This window comes from Oncorhynchus nerka, linkage group LG27 (genome assembly GCF_034236695.1).
Source record: "Oncorhynchus nerka isolate Pitt River linkage group LG27, Oner_Uvic_2.0, whole genome shotgun sequence".
Lineage (NCBI taxonomy): Eukaryota > Metazoa > Chordata > Actinopteri > Salmoniformes > Salmonidae > Oncorhynchus > Oncorhynchus nerka.
Window position 1 is genome coordinate 57,559,787 of NC_088422.1, and position 27,256 is coordinate 57,587,042.

The window sequence follows — 27,256 nt, forward strand, 5'->3', positions numbered from 1 at the left end:
ACACAGACACACACACACACGCACACACACACACACACACACACACACACACACACACACACACACACACACACACACACACACACACACACACACACAACATAGAAATGCCTGTGACTGGCCTTGCATGGGTAGATACATTATCGTTGTGCTCCTGTGTAAGAGATAAGGAGTGCTGAGACTGTACTCTCTGCTCCTCTCTGCTCTTTCAGCTCAGTTCAATCTCCCTCCAGACTTTCTCCAGTTATTACAGTCCCTAATGGGGGATCCATCATCACAGCTTCATTTAGATAGCAGGCCAGACGCAGGCTCCAACTAGCTTTCTGTTTAGCGAAAACAACATTGTGTCCTACTTTAATTAGAGAGCTGTACTCCCCCGTCTCATGAGCCCACACACTCACATGCACATATGTAAGTACACATGCATAGACGGACACACATTCCCTACTTAAGTGATAATGCCAGAGAAGCCGGTGTTTGGAGGATATATTGGCACGGGTGTTGTTAGGCCTGAGACGAAGTCGGGCTAATAATGCGCGATTTCGCATGACATGCTCTCTCGTCAGGACACTGTCGTTCAGAGGAGCAAGCCAACAACACAGCTTACACAATCACTTCAAACGGAAGCTGGAAAGACTGCAAACTAGCTTAATGTCATTTAGTTTGAACTGTTTTCTATAGACATTTCATTATATAATTTCACAAAAATTACGTCAGCTGATTTATGATTTAAACTGGCTGAGAAAAGCTGTCTGCCTGTCTGTCTCGTCCCGACATGTTCATTACTATGGGACAGCTGGAGATCGAATTTGAACATTGAAACAATTATTTTTCCGCTGTTGAAAACCAAATGTTAGTCTAAAAGAAATGGGAGATAATGTCTAGATGCTTTTTCTAGTGGAGATCAGGTTCATAAATTGCGTGGCTGGGCTGATGAGACAGTGGATTGCACAGTGAGATGGAACAGAGTAAATAAACATTTCAACATCATAGCTTTAGCTGGTGGTAACTAGTGAAATAGACACCGGCTGGAACCAATCAGCATTCAGAATTAGACCCACCCGTTGTATAAATATACATAGAACCACTTGGAGCCAACCATGTCTGCATCTATGTGCACACATTCATGCGCGCACATCACAGCAGAATTACATTTGAATTGAAGGAATGCATGCACGCACGCACACGCACGCACGCACGCACGCACGCACGCACGCACGCACGCACGCACGCACGCACGCACACACACACACACACACACACACACACACACACACACACACACACACACACACACACACACACTGTTAATCAACCACTCTTAGGAATCAGGTTACTTAGTAATGCATAGGTAACCCAGTCTCTGTGTTAAAAGAGCAAGAAAAAGAGAGCGAAAGACAATAAGAGCTGCGACCAACTCCTGTCTTTTGTCACAGAGGCTTAACCATGTGCAAGGTGACACCACTCCCCCTTTCCCTCGCTCTCTTTTCAGCCTCTCGCCCCCTTTTCTGCACATTTTCTGTTATCGAGTTGGACTACTTTCATAAACACACACAGAGAGAGAGAGAGAGAGAGAGAGAGAGACAGAGAGAAACAGAGACACAGAGAGATCCGCGGAAGAAAAGGAGGATTAGGGAGAGGAAGAGGAGGGAGGGGCTCTTTGAAAGTGTGGCTGTGCACAACAACGCGGACTCGCCGCTACCCGCTTGGCAGACACTTAACACACGGAGAGGAGAGCAAACGATTGGAGCTTACACGCACGCAGGTAGGAAGGAAGTGCAAAGGTCATAGCTTGTTATTATCAACTGTGTGGGTCTGTGTTTGCCCGCTTGCGTGTGTGTAGGTCGGCTTTGTTTTCACTGTCAGCTGTCAAATGTTCTTGTCAGACCTACAAGCACGTCTTACAGATGGAAAGGTGAGAGAGAGACAGAAGAAGAGATTGTGTCTGCATGTGAGGGAGAGGGGGACAGAACGAGTGGTGTGTTCCTGTGTGAACAGGAGTGGGAGGTGAGCAGAACTCCCCTGCTCTCTCCTTCCATCCCCCCCCGGAGTGAATCGAGCATTTGTGCTGTCATTGTGGTACTTCTGTCCCATTATTCTCTTCTGTCCCTCTCTTCCTACAGTATCGCCATCTGTCGTGGTTTACCTACAGAATGTTCTGCTTCTATGTTTGTGTCCTGCAGCTCTATGTTTTCTGAGATCTTTTCTTACGGTTGTTTTCCTCAAGGTACTATCTCCTAAAGGTTTTCCCCCAGGAATGTGACCTTTGTGTGCCGTGTTTACTATCTCGGATGTCCTTCTCTAGACTGTGTCTCTGTGTGTGCACTCTGTTCTGTTTTCTTTCTTTGTTGTATGTTGTTATTGAGTCGTCCAGTGTGTGGTTGTTTTAGCGAGTGAGCCGTCAGAGGTGACAGTATGTTAGAACAACAAAGTAGGGCACATGGGACAAGGTAACTACCTCTGCTGTTATTGCTATTCCTGCAGGCCATTGAAGGATACTCAGCTTAATCTGTTGCGGCGTCACTCTGTACAGGGGGGCTGAGGAGGAGGACGTGCGTGTGCCTGTGTGTACGCCCGCGCGTGTGCGTGAGTATCGCGCGACACGCGACCGCGTGTGTTTATGCATAACCAGGCAAATGATTGAGTGTAAACTGAGGTGAGATTAGTTCGCTGGTGACCTAGCGTAACCTCTAGCTCTATTGTTTCGCCTTCCCCTGTGTCTCTGTGACAGCTGGGGTTTAGCTCAGAAAACAATCCTCCGTATTGTCAACAAACGTTTGACGATTATGACATTGACCTATTAATCAAACTAGAATTGAATGATCTTAAACAGGATTTGCCTCACTCTTTACTATGGCTCTGATTGCACACTCCCTGTGTGTCTGTGTGTGTGTGTGTGTGTGAGAGAGAGTCCGCGCATGCGTGCCTAAAGATGAACAGATTTTCACACAGTTCAGCAAACGACAAATACACGCTGCTGAATCAACCTTTTTTTTTTCATTGGGAGAGGAGTTTCTTGAAAGTTTTCAAACCATATTCTGAAAGTCTGTTTTTCCGGGCCTCTGGGATGGATGCCGATGATCTATGATCGACAAGGGATAGCTAGCAGATAGGTAATAAGTCATAGGTCATAGATATTTGTCCAGAAACCGTTATTTTGCTTCTTGCTCACTCTCATATTTCTGCAGGCAGCTGCAGAGCTATAGTTACATTTAAACAACACACTTTCTCTCTCTCCTTTAGGCCCTTAGTAACTTGAAACCCATTCCCACTTAGAATTCCTAGACTAAAGTCCTCCATAGATGTATCTCTATCTCCCAGGAATGATATCCTAGCCTGCCCTCAAGCATGTAATTCCCTCATGCCATGTGTTTCTAGTACTATATGTGCTTTCTATTCCTCTGTATGTTTGTATGTATGTATGTATGTATGTATGTATGTATGTATGTATGTACAGTGGGGCAAAAAAGTATTTAGTCAGCCACCAATTGTGCAAGTTCTCCCACTTAAAAAGATGAGAGAGGCCTGTAATTTTCATCATAGGTACACTTCAACTATGACAGACAAAATGAGAAAAAAAATCCAGAAAATCACATTGTAGAATTTTTAATGAATTTATTTGCAAATTATGGTGGAAAATAAATATTTGGTCAATAACAAAAGTTTATCTCAATACTTTGTTATATACCCTATGTTGGCAATATCAGAGGTCAAACATTTTCTGTAAGTCTTCACAAGGTTTTCACACACTGTTGCTGGTATTTTGGCCCATTCCTCCATGCAGATCTCCTCTAGAGCAGTGATGTTTTGGGGCTGTTGCTGAGCAACACGGACTTTCAACTCCCTCCAAAGATTTTCTATGGGGTTGAGATCTGGAGACTGGCTAGGCCACTCCAGGACCTTGAAATGCTTCTTACTAAGCCACCCCTTCGTTGCCCGGGCGGTGTGTTTGGGATCATTGTCATGCTGAAAGACCCAGCCACGTTTCATCTTCAATGCCCTTGCTGACGGATCAGTCGTCCTGGTCCCTTTGCAGAAAAACAGCCCCAAAGCATGATGTTTCCATCCCCATGCTTCACAGTAGGTATGGTGTTTTCTTTGGATGCAACTCAGCATTCTTTCCCCTCCAAACACGACGAGTTGAGTTTTTACCAAAAAGTTATATTTTGGTTTCATCTGACCATATGACATTCTGCCAATCTTCTTCTGGATCATCCAAATGCTCTCTAGCAAACTTCAGACGGGCCTGGACATGTACTGGCTTAAGCAGGGGGACACGTCTGGCACTGCAGGATTTGAGTCCCTGGCGGCGTAGTGTGTTACTGATGGTAGGCTTTGTTACTTTGGTCCCAGCTCTCTGCAGGTCATTCACTAGGTCCCCCCGTGTGGTTCTGGGATTTTTGCTCACCGTTCTTGTGATAATTTTGACTCCACGGGGTGAGATCTTGCGTGGAGCCCCAGATCGAGGAAGATTATTAGTGGTCTTGTATGTCAACCATTTCCTAATAATTGCTCCCACAGTTGATTTCTTCAAACCAAGCTGCTTACCTATTGCAGATTCAGTCTTCCCAGCCTGGTGCAGGTCTACAATTTTGTTTCTGGTGTCCTTTGACAGGTCCTTGGTCTTGGCGATAGTGGAGTTTGGAGTGTGACTGTTTGAGGTTGTGGACCGGTGTCTTTTATACTGACAACAAGTTCAAACAGATGCCATTAATACAGGTAATGAGTGGAGGACAGAGAAGCCTCTTAAAGAAGAAGTTACAGGTCTGTGAGTGCCAAAAATCTTGCTTGTTTGTAGGTGACCATATTCTTATTATATACATAATTTGCAAATAAATAAATGTAAAATCCTACAATGTGATTTTCTGGATTTTCTTTCTCATTTTTTCTGTCATAGTTGAAGTGTACCTATGATGAAATTTACAGGCCTCTCCCATCTTATTAAGTGGGAGAACTTGCACAATTGGTGGCTGACTAAATACACTGCTCAAAAAGATAAAGGGAACACTTAAACAACACAATGTAACTCCAAGTCAATCACACTTCTGTGAAATCAAACTGTCCACTTAGGAAGCAACACTGATTGACAATAAATGTCACATACTGTTGTGCAAATGTAATAGACAACAGGTGGAAATTAAAGGCAATTAGCAAGACACCCCCAATAAAGGAGTGGTTCTGCAGGTGATAACCACAGACCACTTCTCAGTTCCTATGCTCCCTGGCTGATGTTTTGGTCACATTTGAATGCTGGCGGTGCTTTCACTCTAGTGGTAGTCTGAGACGGAGTCTACAACCCACACAAGTGGCTCAGGTAGTGCAGCTCATCCAGGATGGAACATCAATGCGAGCTGTGGCAAGAAGGTTTGCTGTGTCTGTCAGCGTAGTGTCCAGAGCATGGAGGCGCTACCCGGAGACAGGCCAGTACATCAGGAGTTGTGGAGAAGGCCGTAGCAGGGCAACAACCCAGCAGCAGGACCGCTACCTCCTTCTTTGTGCAAGGAGGAGCAGGGGGAGCACTGCCAGGGCCCTGCAAAATGACCTCCAGCAGGCCACAAATGTGCATGTGTCTGCTCAAATGGTCAGAAACAGACTCCATGAGGGTGGTATGAGGGCCCGCCGTCCACAGGTGGGGGTTGTGCTTACAGCCCAACACCGTGCAGGACTTTTGGTATTTGCCAGAGAACACCAAGATTGGCAAATTCGCCACTGGCGCCCTGTGCTCTTCACAGATGAAAGCAGGTTCACACTGAGCACATGTGACAGACGTGACAGTCTGGAGACGCCGTGGAGAACGTTCTGCTGCCTGCAACATCCTCCAGCATGACCGGTTTGGCGGTGGGTCAGTCATGGTGTGGGGTGGCATTTCTTTGGGGGGACGCACAGCCCTCCATGTGCTCCCCAGAGGTAGCCTGACTGCCATTAGGTTCCGAGATGAGATTCTCAAACCCTTGTGAGACCATATGCTGGTGCGGTTGGCCCTGGGTTCCTCCTAATGCAAGACAATGCTAGACCTGATGTGGCTGGAGTGTGTCAGCAGTTCCTGCAAGAGGAAGGCATTGATGCTATGGACTGGGCCGCTCGTTCCCCAGACCTGAATCCAATTGAGCACATCTGGGACATCATGTCTCGCTCCATCCACCAACGCCACGTTGCACCACAGACTGTCCAGGAGTTGGCGGATGCTTTAGTCCAGGTCTGGGAGGAGATCCCTCAGGAGACCATCCGCCACCTCATCAGGAGCATGCCCAGGCGTTGTAGGGAGGTCATACAGGCACGTGGAGGCCACACACACTACTTAGCCTTAGCACATTCAACTATGTAAAGAAAAAAGTATTTAATAAGAATATTTCATTCATTCAGATGTAGGATGTGTTATTTTAGTGTTCCCTTAATGTTTTTGAGCAGGGTACTTTTTTGCCCCACTGTATGTATGTATGTATGTATGTGTGTGTGTGTGTGTGTGTGTGTGTGTGTGTGCGTGTGTGTGTGTGTGTGTGTGGTGTGTGTGCACTTTGGTATTTGTTTCATTAGTCCATTGTTGATATAGTCCCAAAATATGTTTTGCATGTGAGCAATCACGTTTTCAAGATATGCAACATTCAATATATAGAAATATGGCCTGTATGATGCATTTGGCATCATATGATGCTGCGATTTGCAGTTCCTCTTTAATATTCCTCACTGATAATCAAGCCCATTGTCTGTGACTTCCTGAGGCTGTGAAGTGTCAACCAGGATTGGCACTGGAGAAGTGTTAATCTTTCCATTACCAGCACTGTGGAAGTGCTCTGATATAGGAGCGAGGAAGAGATTGGAATAGAGGGGAAGATTAGGAAAAGAAGGGACTTTGAGACGCAGACTGATAAAGGCTGATTTTAGAGGGTGGCCAGACGTGAGGACACACATTAGCTTGGGTTTAATCATCAAAGGACCAACGGACCATGTAACGCTGAGTGTGTGTTTGCGTGCGTGCGTGTATGACTGTTGTGACTGAAAAACTACTGCAAAAACAATGTTTTTTTTTCTCTCTCTCTCTCTCTCTATCATATATATTCATACAAACATAGAGAATCTTCCTTATAGAGTGCATTCGAAAAGTATTCAGACCCCTTGACTTTTTACACATTGTTATGTTACAGTCTTATTACAAAATACCCCATAATGACAAAGTAGAGCAGGTTTTTAGAAATTTTAGCAAATGTATTAAAAATCAAAAACTGAAATACCACATTAACATAAGTATTCAGACCCTTTACTCAGTAATTTGTTGGAGCACCTTTGGCAGAGATTACAGCATATTCTTCTTGGCACACCTGTATTTTGGGAGCTTCTGCCATTCTTCTCTGCAGATCCTCTCAAGCTCTGTCAGGTTGGATGGGGAGCGTCGCTGCACAGGTGTTTTCAGGTCTCTCCCGAGATGTTAGATCGGGTTCAAGTCCGGGCTCTGGCTGGGCCACTCAAGGACATTCAGAGACTTGTCCCAAAGCCACTCCTGCATTGCCTGAGGTCCTGAGCACTCTGGAACAGGTTTCTCTGTACTTTGCTCTGTTCATCTTTCCCACGACCCTGACTAGCCTTCCATTTCCTGCCGCTGAAAAACATCCCCATAGCATGATGCTGCCAACTACTATGCTTCACTGTAGGGATGGTGCCAGGTTTCCTCCAGACGTGACACTTGGCATTCAGTCCAAAGAGTTTAATTTTGGTTTCATCAGATCAAGGCCTTTCTCCCCCGATTGCTCAGTTTAGCCGGGCGGCCAGCTCTAGAAAGAGTTTTGGTGGTTCCAAACTTCTTCCGTTTTAAAACCTCTTAGGGAAGTTCAGAATTCAAGCAGATTTTCGCAGCTTTTTGTTAAAAATCGCGCAACATTTCAGCGCCCTGCTATTCATGCCAGGAATATAGTATATGCATATGATTAGTATGTGTGGATAGAAAACACTCAGACGTTTCCAAAACTGTTTAAATCACGCCTGTGGCATTTACAGAACGTGCGTTTCATCGAATAGTGCATGAAAATCTGTTCACTGAAAATGGAAAAATATATTCTTCCGCGACTACAGGCCATTGTTCAAAGCGAACAGAATTACATAGAGCCGAGTTTTCATTGGCTACAGCTTCCACAGGTTGTCTAGAGTCACGTCATTTGTTGCGCAATTGATTTTTGGTCTAACCGAAACAAGGGAACTCCTTTCCTACTGTCCCCGCCCAGATTTTGGTTCGACCTTTTCAAGACAACATTTTCTCCACGGACAAGCTAATAATTTCACATCGCCTCCTGAGGAATTTTATCGCTTATTAACGTGTACTAATACCTAAAGTTGCATTACAAAAGTATTTCGAAGTGTTTTGTGAAAGTTTATCGTCGACTTTTTGAATTTTAAAAAATTACGTTACGTTATGAAATGCTAATTTTTTTTCTTTACTCGCAACGGAGTCGTAGCTCGATATCTAGGCTATATATGGACCGATTTAATCGAAAAAAGACCCTAAATGATGTTTATGGGACATCTAGGAGTGCCAAGAAAGAAGCTCGTCAAAGGTAATGAATGTTTTATATTTTATTTCAGCGTTTTCGTTTGCGACGGCTAACGCAAAATCTGTAGTTTTAGGTGACGGTGCAGTATTTTGAGGGTGCATGGTATCAGATAATAGATAATTTCCCCGAAAAGCATTTTACAAATCTGACTTGGTCGATAGATTCACAACGAGTGTAGCTTTAATTCAGTATATTGTATGTCAATTTTTATGAAAGTTTGAGGTTTATCAACCTCTATGGTGGCGCTCTTGAGCATTTCTGCTGATTGTGGTCCCCACTTCGTTACCACGTCCTCAACAAGTTAAGAATGATGGAGGCCACTGATCTTGGGGACCTTCAATGCTGCAGAAATGTTTTGGTACCCTTCCCCAGATCTGTGCCTAGACACAATCGTGTCTCGAAGCTCTACAGACAATTCCTTCGACCTCATCACTTGGTATTTGCTCGGACATGCACTGTCAACTGTCAGACCTTATATAGACAGTTGTGTGCCTTTCCAAATCATGTCCAATCAATTAAATTTACCGCAGTTGGACTCCATTCAAGTTGTAGAAACATCTCAAGGATGATCAATAAAAACATGATGCACCTGAGCTCAATTTCAAGTCTCTATGTAAATAATAATTTTTATTTTGTAATAACTTTGCAAAAATGACTAAACCTGTTTTCGCTTTGTCATTATGAGGTATTGTGTGTTGGTTGATTGGGAAAATGTTGTATTTAATCCATTTTAGAAGAAGGCTGTAACGTAACAAAATTTGGAAAAAGTCAAGGGGCGTGAATACTTTCCAAATGCACTCTATCTATTATCTGTACAAAAATATATTTATTTTCCTGTCTCTGACATTGCTCGTTCTGATATTTCTTAATTTTTCTCAATTAGGCATTTACTTTTTAAATTGTATTATTATTGCTAGGTATTACTGCACTGTTGGAGTTTTAAAAAATTCAAGCATTTCACTGCACCTGCGATAACATCATCTGCAAATCAATAAACTTTGATTTGATTTGCTTCTCTTATGGTCAGAGTCAGAGCTGCAGCAGATGTGATATGAGTAGCAGAGTCTAACTGTCTAAATTGCAGGTTCATATGAAAACTCCCTGCTGTTATTGTGAAGTGTGTGAACCATCATGTGAGCACAGATTATTGACCGGGTTAATAATTGGGTTTCTTACCCTGCTCTGAGAAAAATGCAGAAGAGAGAAATGTGTGTGTGTGTGCTGCATCTCTCTGTCATCTCCCTGACACACGCCTGAACAGACTCCATTACCGTATATTGCCCCAAGCGACATAAAGCCTGATTTGAAATGAACAGAAGTGATCTAGGGAGGCTGCAGCGACAATACATGAGGACACACACACAGTCAGCCAACCAAACACTAACACACACATTCACACACATGCTGGTGGTTGTTCACCCGCCCGAAATTGCTAATAACCCATCCACAACCACCCGACTATATGTGATAAAAGTGAAAATCGGAGGCCCGCACCTCATCCCAACCCGCAAATATAGAATATGTGCATTAGGCTACAGTCAGGGAAGGTGGAATGATTTTTTGACAGGGGGTGCAGGATAGTTTTTTTGCCTAATTTAAATATGTTTCTGCTTATAATTTCGGACATTTTGGTAGACTATTTGTTAGTCAACTTGTCTATATTTAGATACGTGCAGCTTCGCTTCTGTCGTTATATCTTGCCCTAGAAGACTAAATAAACTCTTGCTCACCAGAATGTTTATTTTTTTTATTTAACCTTAATTTAACTAGGCAAGTCAGTTGAGAACAAATTCTTATTTACAATGAATACGCCGAGCCAATTGTGCGCCACCCTATGGGACTCCCGATCATGGCCGGATGTGATACAGCCCGGGATCGAAGGGTTGGAGCGGGGAATTTAACCCCGGTCTTCGCTGGATAGAGGGGTGGCGTTTCTAAGCCGTGTCCATTATTGCTAGACCATGGGCTCTACCGACTTGCATTCATTTTAATGAAGTAAACAGCAAAAAAAAGAACCGTCCCTTTTTCAGGACCCTGTCTATCAAAGATCATTCGTAAAAATCCGAATAACTTCACATATCTTCATTGTAAAGGTTTTAAACACTGTTTCCCATGATTGTTCAATGAAGCATAAACAATTAATGAACATGCACCTGTGGAACGGTCATTAAGACACTAAAAGCTTACAGACGTTTGGCAATTAAGATCACCGTTATGAAAGCTTAGGACACCAAAGAGGCCTTTCTACTGACTCTGAAAACCACCAAAAGAAAGATGATCCAGGGTCCCTGCTCATCGCGTGAACGTACCTTAGGCATGCTGCAAGGAGGCATGAGGACTGCAGATGTGGCCAGGGCAATAAATTGCATCAGTGCTCAGACTGTCCGCAATAGGCTGAGAGAGGCTGGACCGAGGGCTTGTAGGCCTGTTGTAAGGCAGGTCCTCACCAGACATCACCGGCAACTACGTTGCCTATGGGCACAAACCCACCGTTGCTGGACCAGACAGGACTGGCAAAAAGTGCTCATCAAATCAAAGTTTATTTGTCACGTGCGCCGAATACCTTACAGTGAAATGCTTACTTACAGGCTCTAACCAATAGTGCAAAAAATATATTAGGTGAACAATAGGTAGGTAAAGAAATAAAACAACAGTAAAAAGGTTTTTCACGGTTTTGTCTCACCAGGGGTGATGGTCAGATTCACATTTATCGTTGCAGGAATGAGCATTACACCGTGGCCTGTACTCTGGGCGGGATCGATTTGGAGGTGGAGAGTCCGTCATGATCTGGGCTGGTGTGTCACAGCATCATCGGACTGAGCTTGTTGTCATTGCAGGAAAACTCAATGCTGTGCGTTACAGGGAAGACATCCTCCTCCCTCATGTGGTATCCTTTCTGCAGGCTCATCCTGATATGACCCTCCATCATGACAATGTCACCAGCTATACTGCTCGTTCTGTGCATGATTTCCTGCAAGACAGGAATGTCAGTGTTCTGCCATGGCCAGCAACGAGCCCGGATCTCAATCCCATTGAGCACGTCTGGGACCTGTTGGATCGGAGGGTGAGGGCTAGGGCCATTCCCCCCTAGAAATGTCTGGGAACTTGCACGTGTCTTGGTGGAAGAGTGGGGTAACATCTCACAGCAAGAACTGGCAAATCTGGTGCAGTCCATGAGGAGGAGATGCACTGCAGTACTAAATTCAGCTGGTGGCCACACCAGATACTGACTGTTACATTAGATTTTGACCACCCCTTTGTTCACGGACACATCATTCCATTTCTGTTTGTCACATGTCTGTGGAGTTCGTCTCAGTTGTTGAATCTTGTTATGTTCATACAAATATTTACACATCTTACGTTTGTTGAAAACAAACGCAGTTGACAGTGAGAGGACGTTTCTTTTTTTTGCTGAGTTTATATGTTGGTTATTTATTTGAGTTAATTTCAATTAACCCAAGAATAATTTCATACAGTGTGGTTGAGTGGGTCAAATTCCAATAAAATGTATCATTTTACTGCCCTCCTGTTTCTAATCTGTCTTATTAAAGCATTGAAATAAGATGGAATTCAACAACAAATATTCTCCTTAAGCCCTTGTCATCAATCAATATTTAAGCTATACACCATTGATTGTATAGTAAACATATTTTGTGTTTTGATGTTGCCTTTTATTTGCACTAAAACTCTTAAAAACACCCATATTAAGGTTGAAGAACCACTTTGGGTGTTTCAGAGTACTTCATTTATGTTTAAAACACATTCTGTGCATTAAAACACTTGCATTGGGTTGACATTCAAACACCCTCCAAACTCCAGATCTCAGTTGAGACGTTCTACTTTTACAGTGTAGTTGACATCTCTAAAGTGCTCTGTCATCTCTGCTTCCTTCATGGATCAAAGACATTTAGGGACCGGGGAGAAAATGCAATAACAAAAAAGAAGGGTAATATTTTCAGTGGATTTTTTTTTATTATGCTTATAAAGATAACATCTCTACTGATGGTCATTTCAGCACATTCGCATTCACTCAAGATGCTGAAATAAATAAATAATATTTCTCCACTCCTGCTCTCGAGTCAAAATGTACATTTGGGTGCATCAATCAGCTAGGTCACCCTTGATACAAGTCAGTATTCGATGTCCATCCATGTCTGAGGATGTTTGAATCCAGCAATAGAAAGTTGTTTTTGAGATTTTTGTTTTAAACCTATCCCAAAACCTTAACCCTTACCTTAACCATTCGGAGTTAATGCCTAACCTTAAAAATTCGGAGTTAATTCCTTAACATTTAAACAATTGGTATCAATGTACTGCAAGAAATGTTTAGTTCTGCATGAGTTAATGTTAAGACTGTGAGAAGTTATAGACCTACAGTCATTGTCCAGATTAGAGTTTCCATTTAACCCATCAGAACAGTAGGCTACAGTTCCCTTGACGTGTCATAGGGCTATTTGAAGTCCCCGTCAAATTTATATAGCGCCTGTTACGGTTTTCTAGGTGTGAAGGAGAGTCGGACCAAAATGCGGCGTGTAGATTGCGATCCATGTTTATTAAACTGAAGCAACACGAATCTAAATACAAACACTACAAAACAATAAACGTAACGAAAACCGAAACAGCCTAATACTGGTGCACATAAACACAGAACAAGGACATCAGGACACTAAGGACAATCACCCACGAAACACTCAAAGAATATGGCTGCCTAAATATGGTTCCCAATCAGAGACAAAGATAAACACCTGCCTCTGATTGAGAACCACTTCAGACAGCCATAGACTTAACTAGAACACCCCACTAAGCTACAATCCCAATACCAACACACCACATAAAAAAAAACATGCCACACCCTGGCCTGACCAAATAAATGAAGATAAACACAAAATACTTCGACCAGGGCGTGACAGCGCCTCACAATCATCACACATAACATAGCCAACACTGCTATCATCCTCTTTCACCACTTCACCAAATCTTTACAAAACATACATTTAATGGCCCCTCCTTACTCTTTATTTTCAATTCTCCATTTAGCAGCTTTTCTGTTATTGATTTAAAACCTCTGACATTGTCCTTTTTGCCTCAGTGGATCGACATTAAACTTTTTCTGCCTGTTCCCAAAAGCTTTAGGGGATTGCCTTGTAGGCTATTTGGCAAGTGCAAAGTTAGACCATAAAGCTTAGGTTTACACACTAATGCCAGATGCAAACCTCTATATGTCCTATAGGCCTGGATATAAATTGCACAAGAACTATACATTTATACAGTGGCTTGCAAAAGTATTCACCCCCCTTGGCATTTTTCCTATATTGTTGCCTTACAACCTGGAATTAAAATAGATTTTGGGGAGGGGTTTGTATCATTTGATTTACAGAACATTCCAACCACTTTGACGGTGAAAAATATGTTTTTATTTTGAAACAAACAAGGAATAAAATGTAAAAAAACGGAAAACTTGAACGTGCATAAATATTCTCCCCCCCCCCCCCCCCCCTCCCAAGTAAATACTTTGTAGAGCCACCTTTTGCAGCAATTACAGCTGCAAGTCTCTTGGGGTATGTCTCTATAAGCTTGGCACATCTAGCCACTGGGATTTTTGCCCATTCCTCAAGGCAAAACTGCTCCAGGTCCTTCAAGTTGAATGGGTTCTGCTGGTGTACAGCAATCTTTAAGTCATACCACAGACTCTCAATTGGATTGAGGTCTGGGTTTTGACTGGGCCATTCCAAGACATTGAAATGTTTCCCCTTAAACCACTCGAGTGTTGCTTTAGCAGTATGCTTAGGGTCATTGTCCTGCTGGAAGGTGAACCTCTGTCCTAGTCTCAAATCTCTGGAAGACTGAAACAGGTTTCCCTCAATAATTTCCCTGTATTTTGCGGCATCCATCATTCCTTCAATTCTGACCAGTTTCCCAGTCCCTGCCGATGAAAAACATCCCCACAGCATGATGCTGCCACCACCATGCTTCACTAAAGGCCTTTACACAGAGACACAATGGCCTCAGCTCTTAATTGCATTATATGTTCCTCATCAGCCATGTTTGATTGACAGTCGTGCTTAGAAATACAGGAACAGGCACGTTTCCCTTGCCACCATTAACTATGCTCTACAATAATGTGGAATGGAAAACTTTGGCTGTTTGGTACCTAACACATGAAGAATTTCCACTTGAAGGAAGAGTTGTATTCTGTTATGTTCTGTTTAGTTTCCATTCTATTTCCAACCAAATCAGATGGTCTGACTGCAGTATTGGACTTTTGTCTATAAGCATAGACATTTTGACAGTTAAGTTTAGGCATTAATTCAAAATGGTTAAGGTAAGGGTTAAGGTTTGGGGTAGGGGGTAGGGTTTAAACCAGGGGCTGGAACTGGTTCAGGGAATAGAGTCGAAAACTGTAATATAACACCTTTTCAAGGAACAGAATGAAAACCAGTAACGGGAGTGATCTATGCTGTTCCGGAACGGAATCCTTGTTTTAAAAGCATGGGAACTTGATAATAACGTTATTTTATGTTCTAGGCAAGAGGGAGGGAGGGAGAGAGAAAGACATACGAAATATGACCTCAGTGTTGAGGCTATGCTTACAACTGTGGTGCTTACAACTGTGGTGTAAATCATTTCAGAATGGGTTTATTTTCAGCACTTACACACTTACACACACACACACACACACACACACACACACACACACACACACACACACACACACAGAAAACATTTGATGAAAGATTAAAAAGCAGATGTCTTTCAGTATTTATCACTTGATGCAGCCAAGGTTTTCTGGGAAAAATCCCCTTCCTGATCTCACCTTGACCAGGTGTTGTAGCTCCAGGGCCTAACCTCAATATTGGGTGGATCACACTTACTATTACTGTACTTTGGCAGGCAAAGAGCAGTAACTGTGCTTAAAAAAGCGCAGCAAGGAAATGTATGAGGTATTAGACGTGAATGTATTTTGATGTTACAGTTGACTCAACTGTAGATTTGAGGTGATTGCTGAACTATCCTTTTAAGGCAGGGGTGGCCAACCCTCGTCCTGAAGAGAGGCTCATTGAGGTGGCTGAATCGGTTGAACACCTCTCTCATTTCTGTTCTGTATCTGCAGGCCTTGGCTCTCTTTCCCTATCCAATGTACAAAGTCTCTCAACAGCCGTCACTGTGACCCAGCGATGGCTTTAGTTGTTGTGTTATTAATGTTACTAATATAATTGTCTATTGAATTATACGTTTGGTTAATAGACTGCACATGTCGAAGTTTCTCACCAGTATGTTGTGGTATTGTTGCTTGTCTCTCTCTCTGGCATTATCAGCAGTGCTCTTTGTCCTTGTTGTTTTAGAGTCTGCTAGCTATAAGCGCCGTGTCAAGATGAACGGGGTGATGAGAATCCATTGGAATGAGAGCCCTTGAGCAAACACACACACACACCTCGAGCAACCAAGCTAAGCATCTGTGTTTTTGTTAAGTAAAGTCGCACACTGAAGGGCAGGATGTTCATTTGACAGTCTTGAGGGTGTGTGTGTGTGCTAGTGTCAAGTAGATAAAAACCACAGGTTAGCGTTTTTCGTCATGAATCTTATGCTGGAGTCATCTCTGCAGAGTGGTCGCTAGCTGATAGTCATGAAATCCGATTTTAAACCTTAACCACAACACTAACAATAATGTCTAATCCTAACCTTAAATTAAGACCAAAAAGCACATTTTTGTTTTCATGAACTTTTACAATATAGCCAATTTGGACTTTGCAGCTGGCACAGTTCTGCCTCCAGGACAAGACTCATCCCAATAAATGTCAACCTGCATAAAAACCTGGGTCAAGTAGCGAATTCAGTTTAATCTCAACACTATACTGTCCACCCATCCCACTTTCACCTCCCTCTCCTCTCTTGCTCACCAGAGTTTCCACAAATACAAAGCAAAGGCCAGACACTCTTCTTTTTATAAACTCACAAATATTTTTTTACTTCTCTTTTTTAATTGGCAGCTACATACAATCTTGTTTCCTTCAGGCCTGCATCTAATTAAGGTGAAACGTGATTAATTAAGCTCATCATAAAACAAAGAGAGGCACTGGAACTCGTATAGCCCTTATAGATAGAGGGAGGTAGAAAGAGAGGGAAGGAAATGGAGAAAGAGAATGAGAGGGAAGGAAATGGAGAAAGAGAATGAGAGAGTCTACCTGCACTTATTGCCAGTTGTGCACAATACCCTGCTGTGAGCCTGGCTGTGAATAAACTGTGTGTGGGTGTGTGTATGTGCTTGCTTGCGTCCACGTGTGTGTGTGCGTGCGTGCGGGCTTCTGCATTTGTGTGTTTGCTTGTATTTGTGTTGTGAGATTACATGTTTTAATTGTGCCCATGACATTTCCGTGTCCTAACTTCTGCTTTGCTTGAGTATAAACTGCACTGTTATGCCACTAAAGCATTTTGTGACAGCATCATACTAACCTTCTAACTCCTCCTCTCTTTCTCCTCACCTCTCCCTCCAGATGAGAGGATGCAGCAGGAAGCAGATGAGCGACTGAGCCCCACCTGAGCCCTGACCCCTGACCCATCACCTCCCACCCCCGCCCCCACCGGCCATCCCATCATGCACCTGCCATTTCGAGGTCGTCTGAAGCTGCTAGTGGCATCTCTGACCGCCGTCATCCTGCTCACCTGGCTCTACCTGCTGGCTGGGAACCTGGAGAGTAAGTAATACCTGCCTGTCGCCATGGTTACATGACTGATCGAAACTACTTTTCCATTGAACTGCAGTAGGAGGGAATGGGAAACATGTATGCATGTACTGTAATGACTTTAAAAACAGTTTAAACAACGGTATACAGATGCCGTATCTTAATTTGATCATCCTGTTGTTGCAGGAATTTGGAAATGCAAATTTGTATTGCATTCGAGGTTTAAAATGGCTTCTAAAATTTGTAATTTCCATTTTAAGATGTCTGACTTGATTTTCCCTAATGGAAATTAACTCAAAATAATGTTTACGACCTCAAATAACAATAACTGTAACTTACTGTAACTGTGGCACAGTCGATGTCATACAGGGCTACGGGCCAGAAGTTTGAGGGTTCGCTGACCACCACAGACAAACTCACTCTCTCTGCCTGTTTCATTACGGCCCTGCTACACTGTAGGCATTGGGTGTTTGGCATTGCCATCTGCCATTGAGGAAATGCTTCCTTTGAAATCAATGAAAGCTGCTTCACTGCCTGTGTTGTGCTCGCGATGTGTCGTGTCCAAGCTCAAGAAATCACAGAGGTGAAATTCTCGATGGCTGACTTCAAATGTTCATTCTATCTTGTGAATTGAAATAATGACAAATAATGTAGATGTTGGTTGCATATGGCCTCGACTATACACCACTGGTTATTTTAGTCAAGAAGCTACTACTACTACTAGCTAGCTAGTTACGTTGACGAGCTAGGTTCAAAAGCAGCTTGCGAAATTAGAGAATCATTTAGTACAAACACTAGCAACAATTTAGTGAGTACTTGTGAAAAACTGGACCAAAGGTATTGTACTTACGCATAATCAATTATTTATATGGTACAGTAGGCAACATAGAATAAAGTCTCTGCTCCTAATACTTATTTTCCACCATCATTTGCAAATAAATTCATTAAAAATCCTACAATGTGATTTTCTGGATTTCTTTTCTTCTCATTCTGTCTGTCATAGTTGAAGTGTACCTATGATGGAAATTACAGGCCTATCTCATCTTTTTAAGTGGGAGAACTTGCACAATTGTTGGCTGACTAAATACTTTTTTGCCCCACTGTACGTAAGTATTCAGACCCTTTGCTATAAGACTCAAGATTGAGCTCAGGTGCATCCTGTTTCCATTGATCATCGTTGAGATGTTTTTAAAAATTGATTGGAGTCCACCTGTGGTAAATGAAAATAGATTAGCCTCTTTGGGCTAGGGGGCAGTATTTTCACGTCCGGATGAAAAGTGTGCCCAGAGTAAACTGCCTGCTACTCAGGCCCAGAAACTAGGATATGCATATTATTAGTAGATCTGGATAGAAAACGCTCTGTTTCTAAAACTGTTTGAATGATGTCTGTGAGTATAACAGAACTCATATGGCAGACAAAAACCTGAGAAAAATCCAACCAGGAAGTGGAAAATCTGAGGTTTGTAGTTTTTCAAGTGATTGTCTATCCAATATCCTATCCTATCCAGTAAATGTGGTCAGATTGCACTTACTGTGGCTTCCACTACATGTCAGCAGTCTTTAGAAAGTTGTTTCAGGCTTCTATTATGAAAGGGGAGAGAATAAGACTACTCAGAGTTAGTGGCTCAGCTGAAAGCCATGAGTTGTTCATCGCGCGAGCTCCGTTTCCTTTCCTTTCTAATTTGGTTGGAATATTATTGAAGATTTATTATCCTAAAGATTGATTATATACATCTTTGACATGTTTCTACTAACTTTAATGGAACTTTTTTTACTTTTCGTCTGGACGTAGTGCCTGCGCTTTGTGCATTTGGATTAGTGAACTAAACGCACAAACAAAAAGGAGGAATTTGGACATAAAGATCAACTTTATCGAACAAAACAAACATTTATTGTGGAACTGGAATTGCTGGAAGTGCATTCCGATGAAGATCATCAAAGGAAAGTGAATATAACACTATTTCTGACTTTGGTTGACTCCGCAACATGGCGGGTATCTGTATGGCTTGTTTTTGTGGCTGAGCGCTGTACTCAGATTATCGCATGGTGTGCTTTCAACGTAAAGCTATTTTGAAAACTGACACAGCGGTTGCATTAAAAGAGAAGTTTATCTTTATTCCTATGTATAACACTTGTATCTTTAATCAAAGTTTACGATGAGCCAGGCTCTGTCGCAGCCGGCCGCGACCGTCATCCAGGTTAGGGAGGGTTTGGCCGGTAGGGATATCCTTGTCTCATCACGCACTAGCAACTCCTGTGGCGGGCCTGGCGCAGTGCGCGCTGACCAGGTCGCTAGTTGTACGGTGTTTCCTCCGACACATTGGTGCGGCTGGTTTTCGGGTTGGATGCGCGCTGTGTTAAGAAGCAGTGCGGCTTGGTTGGGTTGTGTTTCGGAGGACTCATGCCTCTCGACCTTCGTTTCTCCCGAGCCCGTATGGGAGTTGTAGTGATGAGACAAGACAGTAACTACTAACAAGTGGATACACACAAAATTGGGGAGAAAAAGGGGGTCAAAAAAATTATAATAAAAAACAAAATATGATGAGTATTTCTGTAAATTGATGTGGCTCTCTGCAAATTCACCGGATATTTTGGAGGCAAAACATTACTGAACATTACTGACCTCAGACTGAGGCGAAGGTTCACCTTCCAACAGGACAACAACCCTATGCACACAGCCAAGACAATACATGAGTGGCTTTGGGACAAGTCTCTGAATGTCCCTGAGTGGCCCAGCCAGAGCCCGATCCAAAATCTCTGGAGAGACCTGAAAACAGCTGTGCAGCAATACTCCCCATCCAATGTGCCAGAGCTTGAGCGGATCTGCAGAGAACAATGGGAGAAACTCCCCAAATACAGGTGTGCCAAGCTTGTAGCGTCATACCCAAGAAGACTCGAGGCTGTAATCACTGCCAAATGTGTTTCAACAAAGTACTGAGTAAAGGGTCTGAATACTTATGTAAATGTGATATTTTTTGTATATTTTTTTAATGAGCTTTGTCATTATGGGGTATTGTGTGTAGATTGATGAAAAAACAATTTAATACATTTTAGCATAAGGCTGTAATGTAACAAAATGTGGATTAAATCAAGTGGTCTGAATACTTTCCGAAAGCACTGTAGGGAGGCGCATGCACGCAGATGAGGAAATGTGGCTAGGATAGAATAAATGATGTAATAAATCCTGCAAAAGAGCGAATGTAAACCAGCGAAAAAACACACTACCCTCAACCAGTGCCCAATATATAAATAAAAAACCCTTCCCAATTTCGATCTGTCCCTAACAATTCACATTTCCTCTTGCTGCAGGATTATAATCCTGCTGTGTGAAACTGGCTCAAATTAAGATGCATCATCTGTACAAACAATCTTGTAGGCTGTTCGAGATTCTGAGATTTCTTTGTCCTAGAATTGCTGCAGTTACTTTCCTGACTTTTGAGAATCGAACAAGGCTCTTCGGGGGAATATCTGTGCTTAAGTGTTCTCAGGCAGTCTGTTTATGATTGTCAGTCCTGTTGTAAACAAAACAATAGACCGTGGACATACGGTCATACACTCCTAAATCCAATTAATGATGCCTGCCCTAATTAATAAACGCACACACACACACACACAATGTGCATGCAAATCCTCTCTCACACATACTGTACCTAAGATGACTGATGGGGTGTTATAATGCAGTCTGTTCACTTCAGCTCTACGGAATTGCCGTAGGAAGCAGTGAATTACTGTGTCCACACCAGAGGACAAGGCTGTCCTGTGTCAGTGTTGGGTCTGACTGTCTACATATCAGTATTTCTCTCTCTCACCCACCTTCCTCTAAGTGACCAGAAACAGGGTGTGACATTTCAGCTCTGTCGGCCAGCTGCTCCTTAGACAGGGTGTCAAAACAGACAGAGATGGGTTGATGAGAGAGAGAAAGAAGCCGAAATACGATCTTTTCAACAATGCAAGTGAAGTGAACACTTTCTTCCCTCGTGTTATACAACTCTAGAAATGAAAGACTTAATTCAACCCTAATCCTAATTCTCCTCTCCCCCTCTCCCACCCCCCACCCCCTCCCTCCAGATGGGCGTTCTCTCCTCCTGTCCCCCTGTCTGTCAGAGACCCCCGAGGCACGGGTTCTAGAGCGGGCGGTTCTAGAGTCGCGGGTGCGCGAGATGGAGGAGGAGAACAGGCAGATCCGCTTGCAGCTCAACCAATTGCAGGGCACGGCTGGCCAGCCCGCCGACGGTGGTAACTACGGCAATGCGGCGTGGGGGCATCAGCTGACACTGGGCCCGAGGATGTGGAGAACACGGCAGAGGAGAGAGCCAATCACACCGAGTGTCCCCGTTCGCCCATCATACTGAAGTGTGAGGTGAGCCAGGATCAGAAATGTATTTTAGCGCAGCTCTGTGTTTTAGCTGTGTTTGTTTAGCTTCACTGTTTGGTCATTGGTTTTAACTTAGTATGTCAAATCTGCTGTCAGTGGTGTTTGTGTGTTTTGGATAAAATAACATAGATGTAGTTAAATAATATGGCTGTAGTGCCAAAAGGTAAACATAGGGAATCGATATTCCCAGCAGTGTTGATGGCATAGCTTGTCTGCCCTCTCTCCTCTGTGCAGCTGATCCATGTAGCGTGTGTGTGTGCCGGTCACAACGCCAGCAGAGATGTGGTCACCCTGGTCAAGTCCATCCTGTTCCACAGGTAACACAACAGAGCTTCACATACAACTACACCGACTGCTATAGCTACAGCTACACCTGATATAGCAACAGTAGTTGTTTATTCTATTTGATGAATCCTAAACTAATATGGCTGATGTCAAATCAAAGGCCACTTGTAGAAATTATTATTATTTATTAATTAATTATTGGACTCATGGGAAGTTGTGAAAGAGAGATTAAGCACTTGAGTAGCTCTTGGCATATGTATTTCTCTCTCTCTCTATTTCTCTTTCTCTCTCTCAGGAGAAACCCTCTCCATTTCCACTTCATCACAGACGCAGTAGCCAATCAGATCCTGAGTTCTCTGTTCCAGTCCTGGATGGTTCCGTCTGTACAAGTTAGCTTCTACGACGCAGACGAACTCAAGGTAAATACACCCCCCCCCACACACACACACTTTTACAGTATTTTCTTTTGATTGAGCTCTAGCTCAGTGATAGGCACCTATGGTCCCCAGGGGCCTGAGTGTCTCTGCTCTATCGTTTAAATCAGTGTTCAGGAAATCATTTGTCTGCACTCTGTGAGCAGCCATTGACATTCAAGGGGAATTCCACCACTTTCCAAACAATCAGTTGGCAGGAGAAAGAGAAATCCAGTAGACACAGAGACCATCCTTGCTCTCATTCATTTTTTTTCTTTACTCCCTCCTTCTCTTCCCTTAATCTTACAACAGTGATGTTTCATCTCAGTCCTTCTTTTCCTCTCGCCTCTCCTCTCAGTCAGTATGTGTCCATGTAAATAGAAAAATTGTGTGTGTGTGTTTGTGGGGGGTATGCATGTACTGTGTGTTTGTGTGTGTTGCGTGCTTGTTCTGTGGGTGGTTGGGTGGGTGGGTGCGTCTAGCTTTGGCTCTTTGCTATTGATAAGGGGTTCATAATGTAACATATTGTTTCTCAACTCACATACCAACCTGCCTCGACCTGCAATATGACTTGCCTCCGTCTCTTCCCCCCCATCATCACATTCTCTCTCAGCCTCCACAAGCTTAGCGGGAACAAAAGCTCTTTGTGCTCTCAAATTTCTCAACCTACTCAGTTTTCATTAACTCAGTTCAAACGAAGAAGGAAACACTGCATCTTATGAGCTGATTATATTTGCAAATGATTCACTTATGAAGATCCTGTTCTGCAGAATCAAGATTAATTAATGATCAGACATGGTTGCCCAGATGCATGCCAAAAGTTGTGCAGGTTTCAGTATTCATTGGGTATCCTGGGTATAAAAACAGATTATATTTTTCAAGATTGATGCTGTAGAGTAAACAGTAGTAATGTTCCAATTGGTTCACCTCTGGTTTAAAGGGTATTTTACACTAAAGGGATCTTATGAAACAGATGGGTGTCTGCGCAAGTTAGCTATTTAAAGGAAGGAGAATACCCTTATACACCTGACAAAGTGCCACAGTGGTGTTGCTTCTAATTACATTATTTTTCATACCTTGCAACTTTATATTCCCTTTTCTTTTGAATTCAACATTTTCTGTGAGGTCTAAAGTTCTTCAACCTCACTCTTGCTTTCTCTCTCCATCTTCTTGTCTCTTCCAGTCGGAGGTGTCATGGATACCTAACAAGCACTACTCAGGTATCTACGGCCTGATGAAGCTGACCCTAACCAAAGCGCTGCCCTCTGACCTCACAAAGGTCATCGTCCTGGATACGGACATCACCTTCGCCACCGACATCGCTGAGCTCTGGGCCATCTTCAGGAAGTTCACTGGTACGACCTTTGACTTTGACAAACATTTCTGGTTGATTGATTGAATAATTAATGAATTGGTTGAGTGATAAAAATCCCTAGAGGACAAAAATACCATTTGATAATCTAGTAGTTAAAAACCTGTCTATATGTTGAAGACTCCACCTCTTTACCAATGATAATCAGCATTTTAAAATCTGGGAAAATGATGATTGGTGATGCTGTGATTGCAGACAAGCAGGTGATAGGTCTGGTGGAGAACCAGAGTGACTGGTACCTGGGGAACCTGTGGAAGAACCACAAACCCTGGCCCGCCCTGGGACGAGGCTTCAACACTGGGGTCATCCTGCTCTACCTGGAGAGGCTGCGACGGATTGGCTGGGAGCAGATGTGGAGGCTGACCGCCGAGAGAGAGCTAATGAGCATGCTCAGTACCTCGCTGGCGGACCAGGTCTGTTTATTCAATTTGATCAAATTCTATTTGTCTATTATCTTTATTCAGAATATTATTAAATACTCTTTAGATCATTACTTACATAACATGTTATTATAGTGCAGGAATCATCAACTTGATTCAGCCGAGGGACGATTTTTTTTCTTGAGCGAATGGTCAGAGGGCCAGAACATAAATACAAATAATTTGTAGAACGCAAATTGACAGCAAGAAGCCCAAACAGATATTTTTGACTAAAACATAATAATTTCAAACCTTGCTCACATTTGTATTCGGTCACGTGTCTCTCTATTATGCGTGGGAATATTTGGGAACAGATGTCTTGAATAAAAATGACTTGGAGCTGATTCCCTGTTTTTCTTTACAGTCTTATATCTACAATACAAAAAAAATATATATCTAAAAATGTTGGGGTCCAAATAAAACCACCCCCGGGCAAAAAAAAGTTGGGGAACCATGATATACAGTAGGGTAATCTTATGCCTCAAAGCATACTGTGTATGAGGCAGATGGTCATGTAACTGTGTAGGACATCTCTAATGAACATTTGGAGAATGTGTCAAGGTGAATGTTTACTATTTTGTACCAGAGTTCTATATGATCTTAATGTTAAAATGAGTGTGTATGATACACTCTTAGAAAAAAAGGTGCTATCTAGAAACTAAAAGGATTCTTCGGCTGTCCCCATAGGCGAACCCTTTGAATAACCCTTTTGGGTTCTTGGTAGAACCCTTTTGAGTTCCATGTAGGACCCTTTACACAGAGGGTTCTACATGGAACCCAAAAGAGTTCAAGCTTGGAACCCTTTTGGAACCCTTTTTTCTAGGAGTGTATTACATAGGTCTTTAATGTGAGTGGGTAATCTTGTGTGCAGGACATCTTTAATGCATTCATTAAGCAGAACCCAGTCCTAGTGCATCAGCTGCCCTGCTTCTGGAACGTTCAGCTGTCTGACCACACACGCTCCGAACAGTGCTACACAGAGGTGTCTGACCTCAAGGTAGGGCTATGCAGTGAAATACACACACTCGCATACACACACACACACACACACACACACAATATAGCAAAACCCCTCAATTCTTTCCTTATGAATGTACTGCATCTAGACATACCCGTCACCATGGTACTGTAATATGTTCATGTCCCGTGTCAGGTGATCCATTGGAACTCTCCTAAGAAACTTCGTGTGAAGAACAAGCATGTGGAGTTCTTCAGGAATCTCTACCTTACTTTCCTCGAGTATGATGGGAACCTACTGAGACGAGAGCTTTTTGGCTGCCCCAGCCAGGCCACCTCAGAGAGCGTTCGGGTGAGTAGAACATTACCAAAACTTTAACCATAATCAAGTGATAATGCCCTTGAAGCCGGTGTTTGGAGGGTATATTGGCATGGGCGTTGAGGGCATTAGCACTTTTATACAAAGGGTTACCAACATATGCAAATAATGATGGACATATGTGACCGACCGCCTTGATTCTGTCTTATGTAGCAACATTTGAAATTGTGTTTTTTTTTAAATTTACATTGGATAAAAGCAGAGACAGAGATACAAAATGGTTTATCATACACTGCATCTGAGGAACAATGGGGAAAGTCATTCTGCTTTGAAAGTTGATAAACTTGTAACCTCACATTCGAGAAAATGGCTTTTGAATGTTTTGGTACCTACAGGAGAGCTCTTCTTTGTCTACACCCATTCAGTTTCATTCACACCCTCTTAAACTTTAGACCCACCCATCTCTTTAAGGGTTGATCTGAGCATTCTGTCCTAACAACAACATTCGAGCACCCAAGCTAATGTTGCCTAGCTACTTCCAGACACAAATGAGAGAACAGCTCCCTCACCATTTTACTCACCCTAGTAGAGCTGGTTAGGCTGTTGTTATGTTATCAAGAGTGTTGGTGACTGCAATTGTGCTGCTGGCAACAATTTGCACTTTTTTGCCAATGTTTACTGACACCGGCCATATTCAATGGATGTTGAGCGTTCATAAATTCGTCAGTTATTCTGCACTCTGGCACACTCAGACGAGAGTGTTCTGAAACCGGAGTAGATAGCTAGAGGGAATTGTCCATCAACAGTTGTCACAGTGACTTTCTATTGAAATCATTACTTGCATAGGGGAGTCTTTTGTTAAGACATGTTACTAGCTAAACAATGAACCATAATCCCAACTCATGACATTACTACCTTGCATCAATCTGCAGGTTTAACGGATGTGAAATGGCTAGCTTAGTTAGCGGTGGTGCGCGCTAAATAGCGTTTCAATCGGTGACGTCACTTGCTCTGAGACCTTGAAGTAGTGGTTTCCTTTGCTCTGCAAGGGCCGCGGCTTTTGTGGAGCGATGGGTAACGATGCTTTGTGGGTGACTGTTGTTGATGTGGGCAGAGGGTCCCTGGTTCGCGCCCAGGTATGGGCGAGGGGACGGTCTAAAGTTATACTGTTACACAGGTAGCTAACCAACCAGGTTCAATGTTAGCTAGCAAAGCAAATGGCTCTGAGATACAAATAATAAGATCATACTAGCGAGCCAGCCAGCTAACGTTAGCTGGCTAGCAAACAGTACAATTTAACTTGAAATGAAAACTACTTTCTGTCAAAATTAGAAACGTGTAATATCTGAAAATGTACCTAGCTAAACTATCTTACCCATATACATCATGGATGGACGCCTCTCCCTGTTACGGATGCCATGGTTGCCTTTAATTTAAAGATGTAATCCGGAGACAGTCATTTTCTCCACCTCCTTAGTTATCAAACTCTAATTCCACTGATTTAAAAACTCGGTCCTCTAGAAAGTGTAGAGCAACACTTATGCAGATCTACGCGAGACATAAATAAGCTGCGTTAGTCAGGATTACCTACAAATACTGACCAGCTCAAATAGACAGAAGCGTGCTATATGGCAGGCCAATCCGAACTCATCTATCGGCATGTCCAGCCCACTCATTATCTCAGCCAGTCATGGCTAGCGAGAAGGTTGGTTACTTTTTCTGTGGCTAAACCAACTAGGCTCATAATTTAATAATTGTATTTGTATTTATAGACGGCATACAAGTCTGTTATTAAGGCGCGTGAAAGTTCACATGTTCCAGAAGGCATTTCTGCCGAAAAAAATAATATTTTGATTAAAAAGGTTTACGTTCAAATGGCTCTCCTGGGAAGTAGT

General features: G+C 42.9%; 1 protein-coding gene across 1 annotated transcript in view; it reads left to right on the plus strand.

Moving 5' to 3' along the window:
• Positions 1–1,455: 1,455 nt before the first annotated feature.
• The window catches only part of LOC115112039 (xylosyl- and glucuronyltransferase LARGE2s-like), a 36,062-nt gene continuing 10,261 nt past the window's right edge, over positions 1,456–27,256 (plus strand). Inside the window, 10 exon segments of the mRNA XM_029638699.2 lie at positions 1,456–1,765; positions 17,033–17,233; positions 21,290–21,481; positions 21,484–21,581; positions 21,831–21,913; positions 22,177–22,300; positions 23,478–23,649; positions 23,862–24,079; positions 24,957–25,082; positions 25,239–25,394. Coding sequence (XP_029494559.2) covers positions 17,134–17,233; positions 21,290–21,481; positions 21,484–21,581; positions 21,831–21,913; positions 22,177–22,300; positions 23,478–23,649; positions 23,862–24,079; positions 24,957–25,082; positions 25,239–25,394 — 1,269 coding nt within the window. The 5' untranslated portion in view covers positions 1,456–1,765; positions 17,033–17,133.